At 40.8% G+C, this 21,111-nt stretch overlaps 1 protein-coding gene across 1 annotated transcript in view; it reads right to left on the bottom strand.

Annotated features, from left to right (window-relative positions):
* SHISA9 (shisa family member 9) overlaps positions 1-13,954 on the bottom strand; it is a 197,036-nt gene extending 183,082 nt beyond the window's left edge. The window contains exons 1-3 of the mRNA XM_069809974.1: positions 13,727-13,954; positions 11,829-12,461; positions 4,475-4,602 (exon numbers count right to left, since the gene is read on the bottom strand). Coding sequence (XP_069666075.1) covers positions 4,475-4,602; positions 11,829-12,461; positions 13,727-13,896 — 931 coding nt within the window. The 5' untranslated portion in view covers positions 13,897-13,954. The remainder of the gene's footprint in view (positions 1-4,474; positions 4,603-11,828; positions 12,462-13,726) is intronic.
* Between the last annotated feature and the right edge of the window lie 7,157 nt (positions 13,955-21,111).

The following is a 21,111-nucleotide window of genomic DNA, read 5'->3' on the forward strand; positions in this document are numbered from 1 at the left end:
AAAATACGTTACTATTTAAATGCTTACTGTCTCAACGTAGAAACAAAGAAATAACAAAAGTTAACTTATCATAAGGCACCAGTTAAAGAAATGTCTTAGCTTTGTTTTAGCATTTGTAGTTAGTAAGTATCCAGGACAACTGACAATCAAATGCAGCCACAAACACATTATTCCCTTGCATATATTTAAGAACAGAAAAAGTCATTTTAATCACATGTGCTGCAAATCCTTGGCCAGTATTAAAATTGGCCTTTTGATACAGTGCAACACTTCCGTCTTTGAATGGTGTATTTACAATTCACTTATTTTTTTTAATGTTAAAATGAAGAAATAATCCATACATGTCAAACTAACTAAAAACTAGCATTTTTCATCTTAAAACCTCCATAATGTAGAATTGGCTTCCCTTTAAAGTCACCTTTATCTTTGGAGTCTGCATAAATGCTTTAAATAAACTAATGCAAGGCTAGCTGTTATTGAGGAGAGAGTAACAGAGCTTTCACTGATCATTAGGAAAAGTGACTGTGGATTGCACTAACTTAAGTATTTGTTTCACTCTGCTATCATAGATTATGAATTAGAAATAATCGCAGTAATCAAGTTTTAGAAATGAGGATGTAGCTGCAAAGCCTCTTAACTCCCACTGCACCAGTGTTATAATCCCAACAAGTTAAATAAATTGTTCACTTCTAACACAATAAGTAGAAAGAAAAAAAAAGAAGAAAAAAGAAAATCTTGAATGCTGCTGCTTTCTTAAGATTCATGAAAGTCAGAGATGAACAAAAGAACTCAAATTCTGCAGGAAGGTTTGCTTTTGATTTTATGTTTTTAACATAACCTTTAAATGTCCTCTTTTCTATTTTATTTTATTGAACATTTCCTGTTAGAAAACTTGAATGCTATGATTCTTGGTAGATAGCTGCTGCTTGTTGACAAAGCACCACTACATTCTAATGTTTATGAATGAAGGGAAATAATGGAAAAGTAATCTTAAGTAAATCACAGTACTGGAAGAAAATTTTGACAACTAACAACCACTAAGAACAAAATAGCTGTTACTAAAAAGCATCTAGGTTGTCTGGATTCACATGGGCAAAGAAAAAAACCTATGTTTATCCAGAACCTCCAATATGTCTGTTCCTTTCTGAGTATCAGAAAAGAAGGGACAAGAAACTGAGTAAACTGCAAGACGCTGAAAAGAGATCTCTACTTTTGGCCTTCCATTGGACAGCTAGTTTTGGCAAATAGCTGTGCTAGCTGCAGGCGGCTTCGAAATTCTTTGTCCTTTGGTAACAAACAGACCAGAAACAAAAACACACTCATTTTCAGTGTCAGAGATCATGTGAAGTTTGTCATTTTGACAGAGCTTCCCTTAATAAAACACTTTCAGAACAGGTTGGCAGCATCAGCAAAATGTTTTCAAGAGGGCAGAAACAGCAAATGAACATTCAACTTAGAACATTTTTAAATAATGTTTGGCCTTCAGTAGCTCCTCTTCAGTATTCTGAAAGGCACAATATGGAAGGGGTACATCATGGCTAAGAAATTCCTCCTGCCCTCTTCATATCTATGGACCAATATGAGAAGTATATCAGTTTCAAATTTTTAAGTCTCATTTTGGGATGACTAGTAGATAGAAAGTGGTAACTTAGAAAAGAAAACTTAAAAAATACATATCAAAGTGTCTGATGCTATAATTTTGTACTATTTCATTTCCTCTGTATAAGTAAAGATCTAGAAGAGAATTTTTACGAAAGCTGTAATTCAGTCTGGTTTATTTGCTTGTAAAAATACCAAAAAAAGCCAGTCACTTTTCCAGGACTAGTAGTAGGTAATGCTGCACTGCCAAAGTTTCTGCAAGTAATATCCACTCTTCTAGAGTTTCAGAACTCCACTATAAAATTTCAGATTACTAACATGCTGGGCTTGGAAAATATGTCTTAATAATTTTTCTTTATAAAGATTTTTTTCTGCACCATAAATGCACATGCTCTCAACAGACTTTAATAATTTGTGACATTCTGGCTAATTCTAGTGGGTCATTTAGTCATGTGTTAGATGAGTTTATGAGGGAATATAATGGCAACAAATACAGAATAATGATCTACTTGCTATGAAGCAAATGTATGTAGTATCGGTTATAGAATGCATTGAGTAATTTCACTACTTGAAGGTCTGCATTGAACAATCTAAAATGATTGACTTAATCCATAAAGTTGCTTAAAGACTGAAACAGCTACCATCTTAGTTGCTTGCTTCTGAGGTTTCCATCTGTAGAAGGAATGCCTGAGCTGCATGTGAAGCAGTCTTGGGACTGCCCCTATTCATTACCCAATGGATTAAGATAGCTCCAAACTAGCAGTAGTGTTTCTATGTTGTAAATTGCAGTGGTGCAAAAGCTGTTTCACATATCATTCCTCCATCTGTGCCAGAGGGTCAAATCCTGAGACAGAGGTGGTACAGAGCCATCATAAGCCAAGATCCTAAGCTATTATTAAATGTATCTTTCTTTTTCTTCCTTGATGCAGTAACTATGTGGCTCTGAGTTGCATTTATATGCATGAGTTTATAGAAGCGAGGCTTAAATCTGAATTCAAAGCCAAGAAACAATGAGTTTAAAGACCTGCTGTGTTATGTCATATATTGTATTATACAAAGAGTTTTAAGCAAAATATCTCAGTGTGATGATTACAAAAAATCTAGATACAATCAATGCAGTAAGAATCTCTTTACTTTCTGGTTCCTTCATTAACGGGGATTCTGAATAAACATTTCACATACAAAAGAAAATAAGGATTGTACCCTAACTGCATTACCATTTGGCATCTTCCTTCTTGAAAACATGGTCACAGGAAGGATCAGAGATCAGCAAAGAGCTAATACACAGAGCAAAGAGAGATATAGTGCATACTCCCATCCTCCTTAAACCTTCAGCAGTTCACCACCTCAGCTCCAGGGGGCTAGAGCACCTTTGATTGAGACAGAAACATAAGTTCCCCTGCAGAAGTGGTGTGTTTTTATACAATTAGGGACGTAATGCTGCAGTATGTATGTACTTCCCCCTCTGCAGTGTAGAACTGCACAGGACCGGGTAGAAGTACTTTGCTGGAGAGCAGTGCAGGCAGATTAGGTGTCACACTTCACTATATGTGGTAACTTTATTAGAGGTCACAGCTTTAATTCTCTCCTGTTACTCTGTAACGATGCACATAAGAAATTGCAGTCAGCCTCTACCACAAAGCAAGCATCAGGAGTGCATGCAGCATATGAATCTGCTCTTTCTCCCATTGTTTTTATACCCTCCCCCCCAAAAGAAAGCAGTAAAATCTCACAGTAACTGCACAATGCAGTCCAAATAAAATTCATTCTTTGTCCAAATATAAGCAAATTTTTCTGCTTTCTATAGTTACAGAAAGATAAGGAAAAGACTAATGCATATACTTTGAATGTTTCAAAATCCAAATACCAGTAAAAGTGTATTTGCAGTAAAACACACATCTACATCTACATTGATCTACCACACAGCATAAAGCCACCCACTGCCTAACAATCTAAACCTTCCTGAATGATACCCTTTTATTTTATAAATATATTGAACTTGAATTTGTAAATATATTATCTATAATTTGTATGCATGTATATATATTCACGTATGTATATATATTTAAGATATGGATGAATATAAAATACATAAATATGTATCCAAATTAAAGTTGCAGTGGAACTGTTCATCACAAAAGGAAAATCAACATGAGAAAGATCTGTACTGTGGTCTAATACAAGACCGAGAAATAAGTTCCTAGGACTTCAGAACCACTTGAAATGTCACCATATTTCCTCTGAAGCTCCAAGGTGCATGTTTTCCTTGCCTTCAATAACATAAACATGTAATAGCAGATACAGAATAAAAATATTATTTCAAACTTAAAATAATAATCTTCCTCTCGCCTTTCCCTTAGAGAGAAAAAAAAAAGAGAAAGTAAAAACCACATACAACTTGATGCTCTCCAGGAAAGTATTTAACTGTTTTACTAGTGGAGATGATATAACAGCCTAATCAGACCACTTTCTTATTGGATGTTACAGCCCTATGAAACATCTTGTTAAATCTTGCTGTAAGCTTAACTACTTGTATTTTGGTATAACAAATCATTGAATAAGGCATAGCTTGATGAGCTGAGCAAAAACACCAGGTAGAATGAGACAAAGATGCAAAACCAATATTAATCAACCAGGACAACTAATTAAAAATAAATATAATAACTAATGTTTCTATTCAAAATGGCTTTCTCTTAGTGTTGCACTATTTGCACTAGGAAAGCCTAAATATTTCTACTTCTGAAATAAAGAATAGTTCTAATTTGCAAGAACCCATGTACTGTTGATCCTCATTTGACATCCAGCAATATTTGTTTCATAGTGCTCATTTTAGTGCCAGCATTCCAGATATTGATAAAGTTATAATGCAACTTACGTAAATTATTTGGAGGAGGTCTCGTCTCCATATTTTCATAATGTTGCACATGTACTACAATGTTTAGATCTCTTTCCATATGATCTGTTGTACAAGGACCTTGAGGTCGCATAACATCAGCAAGAGCCCTGAAAACCAAACAAAATCAGAATGAACCTGCAAAATCTATAAGGCATTACCAATATATTCCAGGGTTTTTTTAGTTTGAGATGCAGTCTGTTATAATGTCTGCTGGAGAAACCTGCTCTATTCACAGCAAAACCAGGGAATCAGATTCATTGTCAGACTTCGCACCTAAGGCTCTTTTTAGGTTGTCTTAGACAGCGTGCTAGCAGCAATAGACAGAAACACATTAAGTTCTTTAGCTGTCTTGGCTTTGTAGGAACATAATTTAAGCTTGTTGAGACTTGTAGAGTTCTGCCATTGCATGTGCTCATTAACACTGCCATCTTGGTTAAGCTGAGCACCTCAGCACCTAGCCCCTGTCTATAGCTTCACAAACTAGTTATCTCCACACCTAGATTACCAGCAGGGCCTGTCAAAGTAAATTCTCACACATGCATTTGCAGTGTACCACACAACACAGTGGTCTTGGCCATTTTCATTCAAAAATGCCACCAAAGTTGAAAGGTCACATGATTTTAATGTAGAAATCCAGTAGACATAGCACTCTTCATGATCAGGGATTAAGCTTTTCCCATCCAGAAGGGGAGATCAAAAATGTCTTTTCTAACTTCTATGAGTGCCCTAGTCATTAAGATGGAGCAAAGCTTGCACAGGAACACTCCTTGCTGCTTTGAAGCCAGGTCAGAAACAGGATGAAAGCTTTATGCTAGCAAAGAGGGAGCAAGCAAAAGGATTCCTAACAGTTAGGCCAGGCCCAACCTGATGTTGGTTATGGACTTTTTCTGCAGAGCTGCAGGCAGTAACTATATCTGAAAGAGAGACAGATTCAACCCGCTCTGGTGTATTTTCTGAGGACTGGTTTCCCTGCCAAGCGTCCTGCTGAGTATAAGTCCATTCTTAGGCATACAGATAAGCATACACACCTGTACCAGCCCTCTGGATCCAGAGTTAGTGACTAAGTTTTAAGCTCTGAAACTCTCAGTATGGCAACATCTAACTCTGTCTGTGATTCCGGGCTGTGGATTTTTACCATTGACTTCTGTAGGAGCAGGATTAGCCCTTAGGTATACGCCATATAGCTACCTGCTGAATTACTGTGTTGTACAAAATAATTGGCCCACCTGCAGAAACTGCTGCCTTAGGCAAAGGAAAGCTATGGTATGTGTTACCAGTGTCTTCAGTGTTCAGTGAAAGTCTTTTCTATTCAGGTCAATGCATTACTGACCATTATTTGCCTCCTTTTTGTTTTACTAGTTTTAACTTTTAGACCCCTTGAGCTATTTTTTTAAGGGAATGGATGCATTTTCTGGGCACTGCGCCCAGTTTAGTTTAATTTTCTGCAAAATTATATACAGTGTCCCAGATACTGCATCAAGAAAGACTAGTTTATAAACTAATAAATACATAAAAATAAGCACATTCACTGGTGAGAGCCATGGCAAGTGCCATCTAGCTCCTCCACTGTACTTCTGTGTCATGATGATTTCTTGATCAAGAAGCACTGTACTTTTTAATATTTAAAAGTAACTTCATTTAAGTTACAGGCAGAGAGGAATCCTGAGCTGGATCTTGCTTTCAGATTGCAGGAATGTTGCTTTGGAACACAGCTGAATGATACTGATGTTTCGTTGTGTTTATGGCTAGCATTATGTTATTAAAGTATTAGTTACAGTTGTGATCAACGTGTTACAGAATACTCTGTTGATACTGTAAAAAGTCAGAAGACGGTAACCAAATGACTAATGGTATCAGAGCAATGCTCCCATTTGAAGCAATGCTTATACAGCAGAAATAGCAGAGATGGCCTACATAGCAGAACAATAAAAATTCAATAGCAGAGATCTCATAAAGGTGTGTAGAAAATGATGCAAAAGGGAAGCATTATATTGCAAAACGTAGTTTAAAATAAGTGGGGACTAAAACAATTAGTATCTAGTCAATTTATGCAAATACATCTCTATACAAAGAAAATTATTGACATGAATATTAATTCTAATTCCAGAGGCAGCTGGACGCATCTCTGGGAAGGGAAGAAAAGCAAGTGAAAGTTCCTAACTTCAGTGTGGGAGTTAAAACTGTGAGATCTCGTAATACACAGATTAGTATTTCCCAACTTTGTGAGAGCGGGTTTCCAGAATGCTTTCCCCATTGCCCTTAATCTGATGGTAAATATTGTTCACTGTAGACTTTAAGTAACACCCCATATGATAGCAGATTAACTACTGCCTGTCTGTAAAAATGCCAGCTAAGTTTTCTACCATTTTAGGGTCATTTTTTTCAAAGAGGTTTTAAGAAATTAGCTGTCCAACTCCCACTATATTAAGAAAAAAGGAACCAGTCACCATCAAGTTCTATTTTTAACAACACAGCACCTATGTTTATACTGTGTTAGCCAAAGTTGTACAATCTTCTCAGGGCAGAATAGCTCATATAACAAAGAGCTTGTCCTTATCTTCCACTGATGTCAGGGAGAGTTAAAAATGTGTAGCAGCTTGTACCACTGAAGTACAAAGGAAGTGCTGTACCTGCATTTCGTTCTTTTAGGGATTTGCCCATATAATGAAATGGATAAAGGGAGGTTTGTGCCCCAGTATGTGACAAAATCCTTGAATAGACATTTGCTTTGAAAAATTCCACATAGGCCAACAGACTGTTATAATACCTTCATGCATTTGTCTCACCTGAATATTATCATATAGATTTTGTTCATTATCTGAAGAAATTGTTAGAATGGGTTCCACTGAAAAATTATATATACATAGAGGGTCTTTATCTACACCTTTGCTATACTGAATGATTTTTTTAAGGAAATGCAAAATACAAGATACCCTTCTAATCAGGTAGCAATATCATTAGGTCCTGTATTTTGATACTGATTGCAGTATTACAAAGTGGAGAAATGTTACCTGCATAGGAGTTCATGGCCCAGAACTATCCAAGTATCACAGAACTTCTGCATTTCTCCTGCCATAAGATTTTTCTCCTTGGGTATGTAATACTATTTTCAGGTGTTATAAAGCATGTGGAGCCAGGCATTTCCCTTATGGGTACAAGCTTGAAGAAGCTGAAACACAGGTTATTTCATGAAAGGTCATTTGTCATATTTTGCCTCCAAAACTGGGTCAAAACCCATAAGGGAAATAATTTCACACATAGGATTCGGGATTTTGGCAAGTCAGACTATTTTTGGCCCCAGCTACATGCCTTTTGAATGATCAACAAAAGACTTAACTCATGAGATCAGCACATTGTGAAGGAAGAAAGAAGAGCTCAAATGGTTCACAGTAGTTGGAAGGCTGCTAACACTGTCAGAAGCACTGCTTCAAAAAACCAGGAGCTATAGTGTACAAGCATGATTGTAAATATTGTCCTTTCAGTTCTTGGTTTGTTTGCACATTCTCCACAAGGATTAGGGAAGAAGACAAAGGTGTGGTTTTATTTACAGAAAAATCTCCTCCATGAAACAGATGTAAAGCTTTTCCCTTTTCTACTCATTTTCGAGAGAGGATTCTCCGCTTTAATTGATGGAGCCTGGAAGTCCCACTGATGTAGCGTTAAGCAGCAAGAACATGCTGCCCTCCTATGCCTAACAGAGCTTCTAGGTCTGCTTCAGGAGGCAGATAAATTATGTGTCCTTTTAGGCATAATACTGCCACATTCATTCCCTTTGCCATATCTGATAACATACACCATCTTATTCCCTTATCCTCTTAGAAAGCAGGAGGGTAAAGGAAGAGTTACTCTGTTTGGCTACGACTATTACTGCTTAGTTCTTGGACACTGTAGCTGAAGGGAACCTTTATCTCCTTTTAATGTCAAGTGACAAATTGAAAAACAAGGAGAATGATATAAACAAAACATTATCATATGGTGTCTAAAGCGAAATATGCCATGTAGAGTTAATACTGTACTCCCCTCTCCATTTTCATCTTCCAGATTTACAGTTCCATGCCAACAGTAAGAGTGTTTTACTGAAAAGCACTGATCTAACAAGAAAGAAAATGTCAACAGTGCCACACTTAGCCTTTTTTCTCAAAACAAAAGGAACTAACAAGCTCTCTAAAAAAGGACAAATTTTGACTCTCTTTTCCTAAAAGGACTTGCCCAATAGAGATTTTTTCCTATGGGTTGTTTTCACTAAATAAATACATTGCCTTCATTGTCAAATATTTCAGGAAAATTCAGTGAAATTAATGGAGTGTTCTTGGTTTGTTTTGGTATAGCAGTAAACAAAATGTAACGAAAGGCAAGTGTATAGAAACTACGCTCACCAAGCCTGTGAAGTTTCCTTTATTAACATTGTACCACTCTTACACACACCAGTGTCTTACTTCAACAGCAGATCCACTGACTGCAAGATGAAATAATGCAAGGAACTAATAAGTGTGGCACAGTTTTGCTTCCTATTTATAAGTCAATGTTCTAATTCCCATGTGTCAGGTCTCTGTTCATATTTTTAGTATATCAAAAATGGAAATATATAATTTACACTAGTTGTAGTCTGTTCACTTTTTTTAAAAAATCAGTCCTCATAAAAAAAGATCAGTTTACATTATGCATTGTCTTTTTTGACAAGTACCATCCCTTCCATAGGTGAATTTCTTCATAGGAATGAAGAGAATTCAAGTGTTTCATGTAGCCATTGGCTAGGGAAGGGAAACGAGACAATCTTAGCTAAGGAAATAGATGACAAATCAGCCTCTGTGTGTTTCTTGCTGCCAGCCAAAATGGAGTAACACTTAGTACTTTTGGTTTGGCCTACATAACACTCTCAGTGCATTATACTTTTGCTTATTGATAAGGTTCAGTACAGAAAAAAACAAAGTGTTCTTTTTGGTTTTGTTTTTTTGATATTGTAGTGATGAGTGTTATAGAAGAAGGTGAATATGAATATAGGCTATGTATTATTTTAATTGTTGGTACTATTAACTGTTTAAACAGATAAATTATTTCTTAAGCATTGCAGCCTTTTTTTCAGAACATTAGTACTGTAAAATGAGCTAGGATGGAATATTTTAGTTAAACACACATTTGAGGACAAAGAGGGTACTTCAATTCTTCACTCAATGAACAGATTTTTAGATTGCCAAAGGGATTAACAAACCTAATTCCTTTTCAGATTAATGGTAAACCCACCCCACAGCTGTAATAGGAGTGTGAGAACTTTTTTTTAAAAAAAAAAAAAAAGCTATAGCGCTGCTTTTGCAGAACATGACTAGCTATTATGTGTACTGAGTGGGTGACTGTTTTTCCATGTGATCATGACTTTCCAAGTTTCTGTATAATCCTGACTTGAACATTTTCATGGCAAGAAAAGCACAAGATCTCAGACACTGTTAAGTAATCAGGGTAACAGACGACCTTTTCTAAGAACCACTTCAGAAACCTAATCTTTATGCATACATGACTGAAGGATTTCAGAATGATTTCCCAATCCCCTATAATTCTATTTCCATAAACTAAGACAGAATATCCTTTCAGAATACTTCACACCTGTACTTTAGATAGCAAATATTTCTACTAGTAGAAATAGGACCTATTTAAGCCATATATAAGCAGGGATGGCTACAACTTCACTCTGTCCTGGTTTTTGTAACTGTTACAAGCCCTGCCTTTTTGCCTGCAAGACATTACAGAAAAGAGGCTGAAGCAAGGGAGAGCTTTTTCCAAACAAGCTCTGTAGTTTAAGAGTAAGATTTAAAAAAAGAAATTGGAATCCATGTATTCTTTTTCTCAATTTAGTAGTAGAGGATATTCAAAATGCCTAAAGAATTGCTCAACAAAAAACATCTTTGCAGAAGTATCACTGCCACACAATGTTAAGTTGACTAAAATTTCTGCAATGTCCTTTGTTCCTCGGTAGTAAAAGCATATCCATATCAGCCAGTTTATAAATAGCAAATAATTGCTAGTGAACTGGTGATGCATTTGCAGGAGTATTTTTATGGCTTGCCCTGTTCATCTCAGGATAAGCAGTTAATCAAAAAGTCATGCAGAAACTTCAGTAAAAAATAAGGCTCCAGGTGTTGAGTTGATCTCTTGGACTATCTTTCAAAGGATGACTCTTCATCTAAGCTTTAAAGATTGTGAACTACACCATTACCAGTCAGGGCAAGAGGAAGCTTTCTGCCACACTGCACGTCCAGTAGAAAGTATCCTTTCAATTGCATTTCATTGCTAAAGTTGCCCAATATGCTGGAATCTATTTAGACTCTTTAATGGCGCTGTTTGCCTTTTTTAATGCCTTTCTCCCATCTGCTTTACTTTCATGTGCCTGGGATTAGCATAAAGAATCAGACTGACTGCAAACTTGACAAACGTGTTATGCCTTGATTTTGAACTGCTGTGACAATCTGGGTTTGGAATATGTTGTTAAAGCCATTGGGCTCTGTCCTGAGCTGCCCACCTGCCTATCCACCACTAGGCAGCCAGTATCTGGAGTAGACGGTACACAGCACGCCTAAACTCTAGGTGGGAGAGGTTCCCTTTGATATAACTCAGCCATTACACTGTGGATACAGATTATAACACACACACATATATGGATGAGACAAGACTTTCACATTCCATTTTTTTACCTCTCAACAGTAACTGAAAAAAATGTTAAGAAATTCTACAATATCTTTTCCTTTTTGAGTCTCCCTCTTCCCTTCCACCCTGGCTCATTTTCACAGCTTAGAAATTTTACAAATAGCTCACACACTTGCAAGGGTTGGGGGTGTAGGGAAGGTCCTGCCAAAACCATTTTGCAGCTGGAGAGGGAGGGTGAGATGACATTTGTTTACATCCTTCTGTTGAGAAGTAAAAACATTTTCCAAGCTTTGAAACAGTTGGAAGAGGGAACCCATCAGGCTTTCTGTAATTCAGTGTTGCTGGTTTCAGGATTTTTTGGTTTTCCTATTCATGCACAGTATATCTGGGAACACTTGCTGGATCTTGTTGGGGAGAGGGTCAAACACTGCAGATAAAAATGGACTACTGTCTGTGCAAACTCCACAGTTATTTCTAGTCTTCCTCAATATGCATGTACTTTGATAACCTGGGGCTTGGGGAACCACAGGAGCTCTGCTCGCCAAAGTTGGTCTCTCACAGTCACCTTGCAGGGGAATGCAGCCTGCCTGGCAGGAGTTGTTTGTTTAGCAGGGACGCATGGGCTCCTCTCTCCTCTTTAGGGGCAGGGGGAGAGGTAGGGGGGAAGGGGACCCTGCTGCCTGGCACTCAGCCTTACCTGGACATGTGCTCCCGCTGGGGTCTGTGTGCCTTCTCCAGCCCTAGTTTGGTGAAGATCCCCACCAGCACCATGACTGCCACAACCCCACAGATGATGTAGACAATGAGGTTGGTTTTATCCCTGGTGGGGTCATGCAGAGGGTCGTCTATGCGGGAAGGAGGCTTCCCAGTGTTCATCCACAACGGCGTCTCGTAGTTTGTGCAGGTGCTTTGATCCAGTCTTGTCTTCTTGAACTTGCAGCAAAACCTGAAGCCACAAGTGCCGCAGCAGAAGATGAACTCCCCCGAGCTGCAGTTAAAGGGGGGGTCCCACTGCCCCATCACGTCAAAGTAGCCCCTGCAGAAGTCCGGGGTGGGAGGTGGCTCAGAGGGGTCTAGCTGTTCCCCAAGGCTGGAGTGGTTTCCTCCTGAGAGCACAACGAAGCTCCCCAGCTGCTGGCCAGCTTTCTCCTGAGCCCGACACACCAGTGTGAGAAGGTCCGCCACCAAGTAGCCGAAGAGCAGCCGAGTAAAGCCCTCCATTCTGCCTCCCAGCCCCGGCTCAACGATGCTGCTGCTGCTGCTGCTGCTGCTGCCGCCGCCGCCGCCGCCGCCGCCGCTCGAGCTGCTGGATGCTGCGCTGCGCCAGGAGCTGAACATAAAGGGGCTCCGTCAGGGGCCGGGAGTCCTCTCAGCCCGCGCTCGCCTTCAGCACCACGGACAGCCCCACGCGGGCCGGGCCGGGCCGAGCCGGGCAGGGCCGGGCCGGGCGGGGGCCGCCGCCCCCCGGGCAGCGTCCGCAGCCCGTCGCCGCTCCGCTCCGCTCCGCTCCGGAGGAGCGAGCGCGCAGCACTTGTGGAGTGCGCGGGAGAGGGAGCGCGCGGGAGGAGGAGGAGGAGGAGTACCGAGGGGTGGAGGTGGCGGCGGGAGTGCGGGGCACCGCGCTGCGCGGCGGGCTGGGGAGACGGGGCTGGCGAGAGGGGCGTGGAGGGGGCCACGAGGCGGGAGGGCTGAGGCGAGGGCGCTGCAGGGGCGGGAAGGAGGAGAGAGGGCGAGCGAGGAGCCTCCCCGCGCCGCCTGGCGCCAGCGTGCAGGCGCCGGGGGCACCCACCTTCCGCTCCCCCGCCGAGCCCGGCGCGGTCTCTCGCAACAACTCCCTCAGCCGGCCACGGCGCCCGCCGAGCCCCGCCCGGAGCCGGGCGAGCCCGCGGGAGGCGACGGCTGCCGGGGCAGAGCGCGGGCGGCTGGACGGACTCGCCGCGGCATCCAGCCGGCGGGGAAGGGCTGCCGCCAACGGGGAAATCCGCCTCGGCGGGCAGCGTGCGGATGAGAGCGAGGGCGAGGCAGCCCGGCGAGCCCAGCCCGTCCTCCGAGGCGCCCGCGGGCGGCTGCCCGCCGGCCTGCCCCCGCCCCCGAGCACCCCTCTGCGAAGCCCCCTCCCCCCAGTCCCTCTGAAGGGCCGGCGGCCTCTCCCTCCTGAGCAGCCCCTCTGTGGGGCTTCTCCCCCGCCCGTCAGCCCCGCCGCGGAGCCGGCCCCCACCTCAGCCCCCTCAGCCCCGCCGCGGGGCCGGCCCCGCTCCCCGCCATCCCTTACATAAGAGACTTCCCGCCCAGGCGGGCGCTCCCCACAGGTGCGTCTCCAAAAGCGCGGGAGCGCCTCCTCGTCCCCTCCCCTCCGCGCGCGCCGCGCTGAGGGGCGCAACGGCCAGCGCGCGCCGGCCTGGGTGCCCGGGCAGGGCGGGGGGGGGCCTCAACCCCGCACAGCCGCGCCGCGGGCTCCAGGCCGAGATGGGGCCCTCGGGGGAGCCGGCGGCAGCCCCGAGGGAGGAGAGCAGGGCGCCACTCTCCCGATAAGTAGAGCGCTCCTCCCGGTGACTGCTCTCCTCACAGGCTAGCGCTCCCCGGAGATTCGCTTACCTGTGAGGCGAAGGCAGGTCCTCCCGGCGGAGCGGTGTCCATGGGGCCGTACCTCCGCTACACCATGGGCGTGAGCGGGCGCTGCCCTCACCCCGGCGCGCTGTGCCCAGGTACAGCCTTACTGGTGCTGCACGCTTCAGAGCGGGGCCGCGTTTATGTCTGCTAAACATGAGCTGCCCCTGCACATCATTTATTTAAAAATCTTGTTATAATGTCAGTCAGGCTGGCTCCAGAGGACACCGTGAGGCAGCGGGTTGTTTGCAAGACACAGAATTAAAATAACTTCCCCCAAACAGGGAACTGACTCTGGGAAAGACTTTTTAGTGATTCACTCCCTGTTATTTAACCCTCTTATCTCCGTCGTTTGGTTTGGCAGTAACCCGCGCAAGTAGCGATAATATTATCCCGAATACTATGCTGCCACCAAATGTAGGAAATAAGCCCATTATGGCGTGGTTTAACAGTGTGGGCTAGTGCTTAAAGCAGCTTCCCTTTTCCTCGGGGGGCACGTCTGTGATAGCCTCGCCGCGGCCTTGCGGGCTACTGTTGTCTCTGGGGCAGAGGGGCTGGTGTGCTGGGGCTCTGCGATGGCATCCCTCTCCCACCTGCTCTTGCGCGGGGCCTGTATTGCTGCCGCACTTCAGGAACTTCGGCCAACTCCGTGTGAAGTTGTTAAGCGGTAAATAAACAGAAAGGTGAGGCAGAGGACAAAGCAGACGTTTGGAACCGGAGAGGGCTGTAGTTAGCTAATTGCGATCCTTTGCCTTCTCTTAAAAATAGACTCTAAGTACAGTGATGATTCCACCGAACAGTTTGACAGTAAGCCTTGCGTCTTCGTCCAGGAGGTAGGTTAGAAAGCCCCTTTATTTCTCAGCAGAGAAAAACAATCAGTCCCAGCCAAAACCAGCCTTTTTGGTTTTTAATATTTAATTCTTAAAACCTTCACCTCATCAACATCCCCTTTCAAGTCTCCTCTGAAATCATATCATTCCTCCCTTGTGTATACTTCTCTCTGCTATTATTTATTATTTAACACTTTGTGATGCAGTTTGTGCTGAAAATACTGCACAAAATGAATCTGTTCCATACTTATTATTGCATCTAGAGACATTTAAGGTCCAGTCCTGTCAGGCGCTTAAGATTATGCAAGTTTCCCTGTTGATCTGACTGCTAAAAAGCTGCTTAAATATTTTGCATGATTAGTGCTATACATGTGCAGAAATAATAACATCAAAAATTATTTATTTTATGGGCTATTAATCCTGACTAACTATGGTACAAGGTTCTTGTTTCACTGAGTTCCTGGGGTTTTCCTTAAGAATTCCCCTATAGCAAAAAAGCCCAAAGGATTTAGGCTAGAATCTAACATTTGCAGGATTCAGGTCCATGTGATCAGAATCTGACTCTAAGTGGCATGTGCTTGGGGAAAACGGGGGCGTGATTAAAGCTCCTTCAAAAAAAATGTTTCCTATAGCACCATAAGACTTTGGGTCAGACCCACAGAACCCATAAATCATGTTACCCTAATTAATCATAAGTTACTCTATTCTTAAGCTCTCTCTGTCTGTTAGTCATATTAGCAGTGAAGTTATTTTAGCTGTACCGTGTCTTGGAATTCTAGTAATGAACTAGAGTTGTTCTAGACTAGGGCATGATCCCTTGTTACTGGACCTGCGGCAGTGTGTTTTAATGGCTTCAGAGCATGTAGTTGTAAGAACACCTGCATGGCCAAAATCATAAAGTATAATAACGGAAACAAGAAAACTAATTGAGAGAAACAGGTATTACACACAGTACTGAGGCACATCCTGGGTCATTATGTGATTTATAAAGCTTTTCTCAATGAAGTCAGTCAATAAACTTCTAATTTATTTCAGTTGTCTTTATCAAGTTGAGAAACATGAAAGATTTCCCAGTTTAGCACCATCACCTTCCACTTTCAAGATATTGCCTTAAGGTAAGTAATAATTACCTACTTTTCTACAGTTCTATCCCATAAAGAATGTATTTTGCCTCTGAAACAATTGAGAAGATCAACGTTTCAACTAGAAGCTAGACTTGTCTTTACTCAAATGCATATTCATTTAGTTAAGTGCAATACTTAATTTTAGGCACAGACCTTATACAAAATTAAGTATTCCTATTATATTTTCCTCTTAATTTCTTTCATTTGTTTTCACTGAGACTTTCACATGTAGACCAATGGCAATGCTTGTCATTCAACTTTAAGCTAGAAAATAGGCGCTTTTTCTCTGGTAAATCCTGGAGCAATGTATAGCCATGTCTCAGTGGAAGTTATATAAATGCATACACACTCAGACTCTATATATGTGTGTGTGTGCATTATACATGTTCAGTTCTGTGTTTAATTGTATATACTCTTAGATACTGATTCTTGCAGGGTTTTTTATGTAAATAAGAGTTTGAAAAGAGTAAAATTAGGAGAGAAAGTTAATGAGTTAACCTGAATGTTGAGGTGGCAATAAATCTGAAGAATATAGAACAATTAGAACATACAGAGCAATTGCAATTATCATGTTCAAAATTCTATATTTAATTTTTGTTAATAATAACAACGTTGATGCAACCTCTGAGTATTTCCCAGGGACTGATTACCTGCTAGAGAGAACAGTCATTTGGCGAGCACTGAGTCAATAAGGCCTTCTAGCCAATCATTAATTTCTGAGAAATGCCATATAGCTCAATCATTATTATTAAAAGACATTCCAGAGCTGTGAAAATCTGTCAAAAAAGCAGGTAGACTGGCCTGATCTCAGGCAGTATTGATATGAAAGGTAGTTTGTGATAAGAAATGTCACGTGGAAACTGGAATGAGGCAGTCAATGTCTGTTTCCTTGATAGTTATTTCATACTGTAATGGGATGTTTGGATGTGTAGGCACGAAATGTATTGTCGCTGGCAAACAAACGCGGTGATGATTCTACTACAGCAGGCCAACTGGCAGCATGTTTGCAATCACTAGTCTTTAAAAGTACGGTTAAATGTTAGAAGATTTCTGCTGTGGAGCAATAAGGTAGCTTGAGACATGAAAGAAATACCTTAGCAGACATAAGTTGAAGAAGCAAAATGTGTTTAACAAGGAGGCTACAAGCGACATAAGGTTTACAGATACTGAAAACAGTCCCATGATTTACAAATATTGTAAACAGCCCTGAATGACACAACACAGAAGTTTGTTTTGAACACCTCTGCATTCTTGAATCAGCATACATCAGACAGCTCCATTTGGTTCTACTAAGTTTTATCATTCCTCTATGAGGAGTATGCTTTCCCTTTGGTATTAGGCTTGCTGGATGGTTAAAACACAATTGGTTCTAGACCTTTCTTTCAGTTACAGAGCTAACACTTCATAAGCCTTTGTTTTTTTAGCCAATAACCTCAATCATTAGTATCATACCAGTGCAGCAACGTGTGAAATTCCAGCCTGCAGTGTGTTGACAATAAATATACTTCTCCTTTTATAATTATTGAGCACACATCTTTTAAACTAACCTTTCTCTTTTCATTAAAAAAGATGCACATACAGACTGGGACAGAATGAGCTTGTTCTTGTAATTTCATGAATTCATAGCAACTTTAACTAGAACATCTTACAAACATTGAGTATTTTTTAGGTATTGTCATCAAGTTAGAAAAAAAATACACTTTGCACATAGCAAAGGATCACCATTAAGAGATCTTAATGAGCCAGGAGGTACTTCCTGAATAAAAAAGCATGACAGACTTGTTTTCATGGCTCACTCAGGAGGAAGATAATTTATTGCAATTCTACAATGTAGAAATTACCTTTATCACCTAATATTTTTTCTCTTCAGTCTTCTTGTAAAACCAAAACTGTAGTAACTGCATGGGTTGGGGTTGAGACAGGCAGTAACAGCATTCACATTCGGAATGGACTTAATGAAATCCTGAGAGTTCTTGCAGCTTCAGTTTAATTCAAAGGAAATTCAGATAAATTCAGATAAATTTAGAAGGTAAATGGAGTACTTGCAAATATACAAGAGGAAACACATGTATACTGCAGACGTCTTCAGTATACAGCAGTGGAAAAAAAGTGCCAAAATGTCTAAAGCAGCTTTCAGCAGTATAGCTGAAAAAATGAGTTGTGCCCTCAGGTTTGCCTGTTGCACAGCTATTCCTCTGATTCTGAACAAGCAAAACTGCCAGTCAGTTTCTCTCTTTGGCAAAACTGATGTTACTTTTGAATTGTAACAGTATTGCAAGTACCTGTGAACAAGGTATGTTTCTGCTTGTTATAAATTAGACTGCCATGGAATTTAGATCTGGAATGATTGGCCTGAGGATTACCACAACTGACAAAGAAGGCTCCGCAGATCATTCCAAACTCGTGCCAACAAAATCTTTATGTCTTGATAACAAAAAAAGAAAAGAAAGTCTACAAAGGATCCAAAAAATTAGAACTGCTTTTGTATCCTTCCAACTGAAAACCCAACCACCTTTGTTCCCATGAGTTCAACTTTTCAAGGCAGAGAGTAAGCCTTTCTAAACAGACCTAAAATAGCATTAAAAATTTTCAAGGTTAAAGTCAGTATAATAGGCTGTATACTGTGCTTGAGCATAGAGAAGCTGTGCTTAGACATAGAAGAGGACGCATAGCAGAGAAAATTTTCTAATCTTCTGCTGTCTGACTCTGGTGTATGTTAGAACAGCTGAGGAGCTGATCTAACCAATACGTCTTCTAAAAACTCCTCAGTAACTGAGATTAAGAGGTAGACAAGTTTTAGTCTAGAATGCTGTCGTGGTTTAACCCCAGCCAGCAACTAAGCACCACGCAGCCGCTCACTCACTCCCCCCGCACCCGGTGGGATGGGGGAGAAAATCAGGAAAAGAAGCAAAACCCATGGGTTGAGATAAGAACAGTTTAATAGAATAGAAAAGAAGAAACTAATAATGATAATGATAACACTAACAAAATGACAACAGCAATAATGAAAGGATTGGAATGTACAAATGATGTGCAGTGCAATTGCTCACCACCCGCCGACCGACACCCAGCTAGTCCCTGAGTGGCGATTCCCCGCCCCCACTTCCCCGTTCCTATGCTAGATGGGACGTCCCATGGTATGGAATACCCCATTGGCCAGTTTGGGTCAGGTGCCCTGGCTGTGTCCTGTGCCAACTTCTTGTGCCCCTCCAGCTTTCTCGCTGGCTGGGCATGAGAAGCTGAAAAATCCTTGACTTGAGACTAAACACTACTTAGCAACAACTGAAAACATCAGTGTTATCAACATTCTTAGCATACTGAACTCAAAACATAGCACCGTACCAGCTACTAGAAAGACAGTTAACTCTATCCCAGCTGAAACCAGGACAAATGCACATTCTCCAGGCCTGGAACATCCATGGATGGAAGCCAGAACAGGAAGAAGTCAAATTAGTGAGTCAGTTATAGTCTGTCAGTTTAAGTACTATTAACCCTCAAGGGCTATAGAAGTGAGCTGTAAACCTCAGAAGTGAATAACTTGCTCTTCACAGAAATGTAAAGTTGCTGTATTACTTAACTAACAAAAGATTTCAGCCACCATTTATTTTGCATGTCTTCCAAAATGTACTTTCAGGCAGCCAAAATCAAAAGTTCTTACTGAACATTAGACCTTTTTAGTGTGCTTCCCTGATAATAAGCTTTAATGATGTCTCTCCATATCATTGGCACAATATGCCCATCTGAGGCTTGATGTATTTTGTATCTTACATATAGTAATAATATATAGATGTAGGAACTTTCAGATTTATGAAGAAGAATATTTCTCTGACAGTTCCATTTTTAAAGGATGCTAACTGTTAAAAGATGCTTAGGATTTTAAAATGGTAAGTCACAAGACAGATGAAATAAGAGGTATGGAAAAAGTAATAACAGTCTGAGGTCTGTGATACTTTTTTGATTATATGACACTGCAGTTTTCATGTGGCTATCAGATTCACTTATGAGATTACCATGCCTGGCCAAGAGTGTCAAATGTGGTTGCCAAAGGTTAAATATCCACAGGCCAACTCAGTATCTACTAAACTCAACAACTGACTTTCCACTCATGTAAAGTGGAAACTGCACTGGGTGATTTTGTTCAAGAGATGCTGAATAATCACAGCTTACACTGAAATTACCAGATGTCTGAGTGGTCAGTACTTCTGAAAACCGGGTCACATATTTGAAAGCCCAATGATGAATTCAGAGACTAAATTAGACACATACGTTGGAAAACTGTTGACATGCACAAATACATATATGGGTTCCAGACCATGCTTTTAGGCAGCTGGTAACAACTGTCCCTTCTTGACTCCACTGGACAGGCAATGTAAAGAGCAGTACTAAAGCTGGCTCCAAAAGGATTTGCTTCTCTGTCCTCTAGCATGATAGCCAGTGAGAAGAAATAATCTATTAACCAGGTATACTGACAGATGGGTCAAAACCCCATGAAGATCTCAAGGTGGAAAAGTAAATGCCATTTCTTATGTTTTCTGTCTAAAGAGCATTTTGATAAAGTCAACAGGATTCATCACTGATATTTCTTAGTACAGTGCACCTCTTATACCTACATATATGGAATATCTATCTAGAACATCTATCTAGGTATTCTGTTATACCTACCTTGAATGAAAAGGCATCAATCCAGTCTCCTTGCTCTTTGCATCATGTCAATAGTAAACTGAAAACTAAATGCTTAAAGTAAATAATGTGTAGCAGAACATTTTTTATAATAATTCTTTTTTTTTCTTGTGGTTTTGTAATATATATTTGCCTAGAGTTTTTTTATTATTGTGAAAGTGCAGTGATCCCACAGCTGGATAAATAATAGGACAAATAAAAGAATTTTAACTGTGATGTGAAATTCACATTAGGGAGTCTTCAGACATGGTGCAAAAAAAATGCTGACAGCAGATTCTAGTGGTATCTTTTTGTTGTAGTGTTTACTTAAATCAGCAGATTATCTCTAACCTGCTAAATATAATCTAATGTTAATAACATATTTAGGATATCTTCTCTCTAATATATATAGGAGATTATTGCAGCATGCAATAAGGTTAAACACATTTTTAATACAAAATGCTGTCACCTTAGAGTACAGTTTTCAGAATGGATTATTTGATCTGTATATTTATATAGGCAAGTAAGATTGGAGTAAAATGTAAAGAAGCTGCAAAAGGAATACTTCTGTATAATATGGAAATAACATATATATATGGCCAGTTGTAACTGAATACTTGGTAAAAGGACAACTCACAATTTTCTTGGCTGTGTGTGGGAATTAGTCTGTCATTCACTCCCACATGCTTGACAGAAAGCTAGCCTCTTTAAAGTCAATTTTGTAATTTATATACACCTTGAAGTCTTAAATATGATTTTC

The sequence above is a fragment of the Haliaeetus albicilla genome, chromosome 22 (assembly GCF_947461875.1).
Source record: "Haliaeetus albicilla chromosome 22, bHalAlb1.1, whole genome shotgun sequence".
NCBI lineage: Eukaryota > Metazoa > Chordata > Aves > Accipitriformes > Accipitridae > Haliaeetus > Haliaeetus albicilla.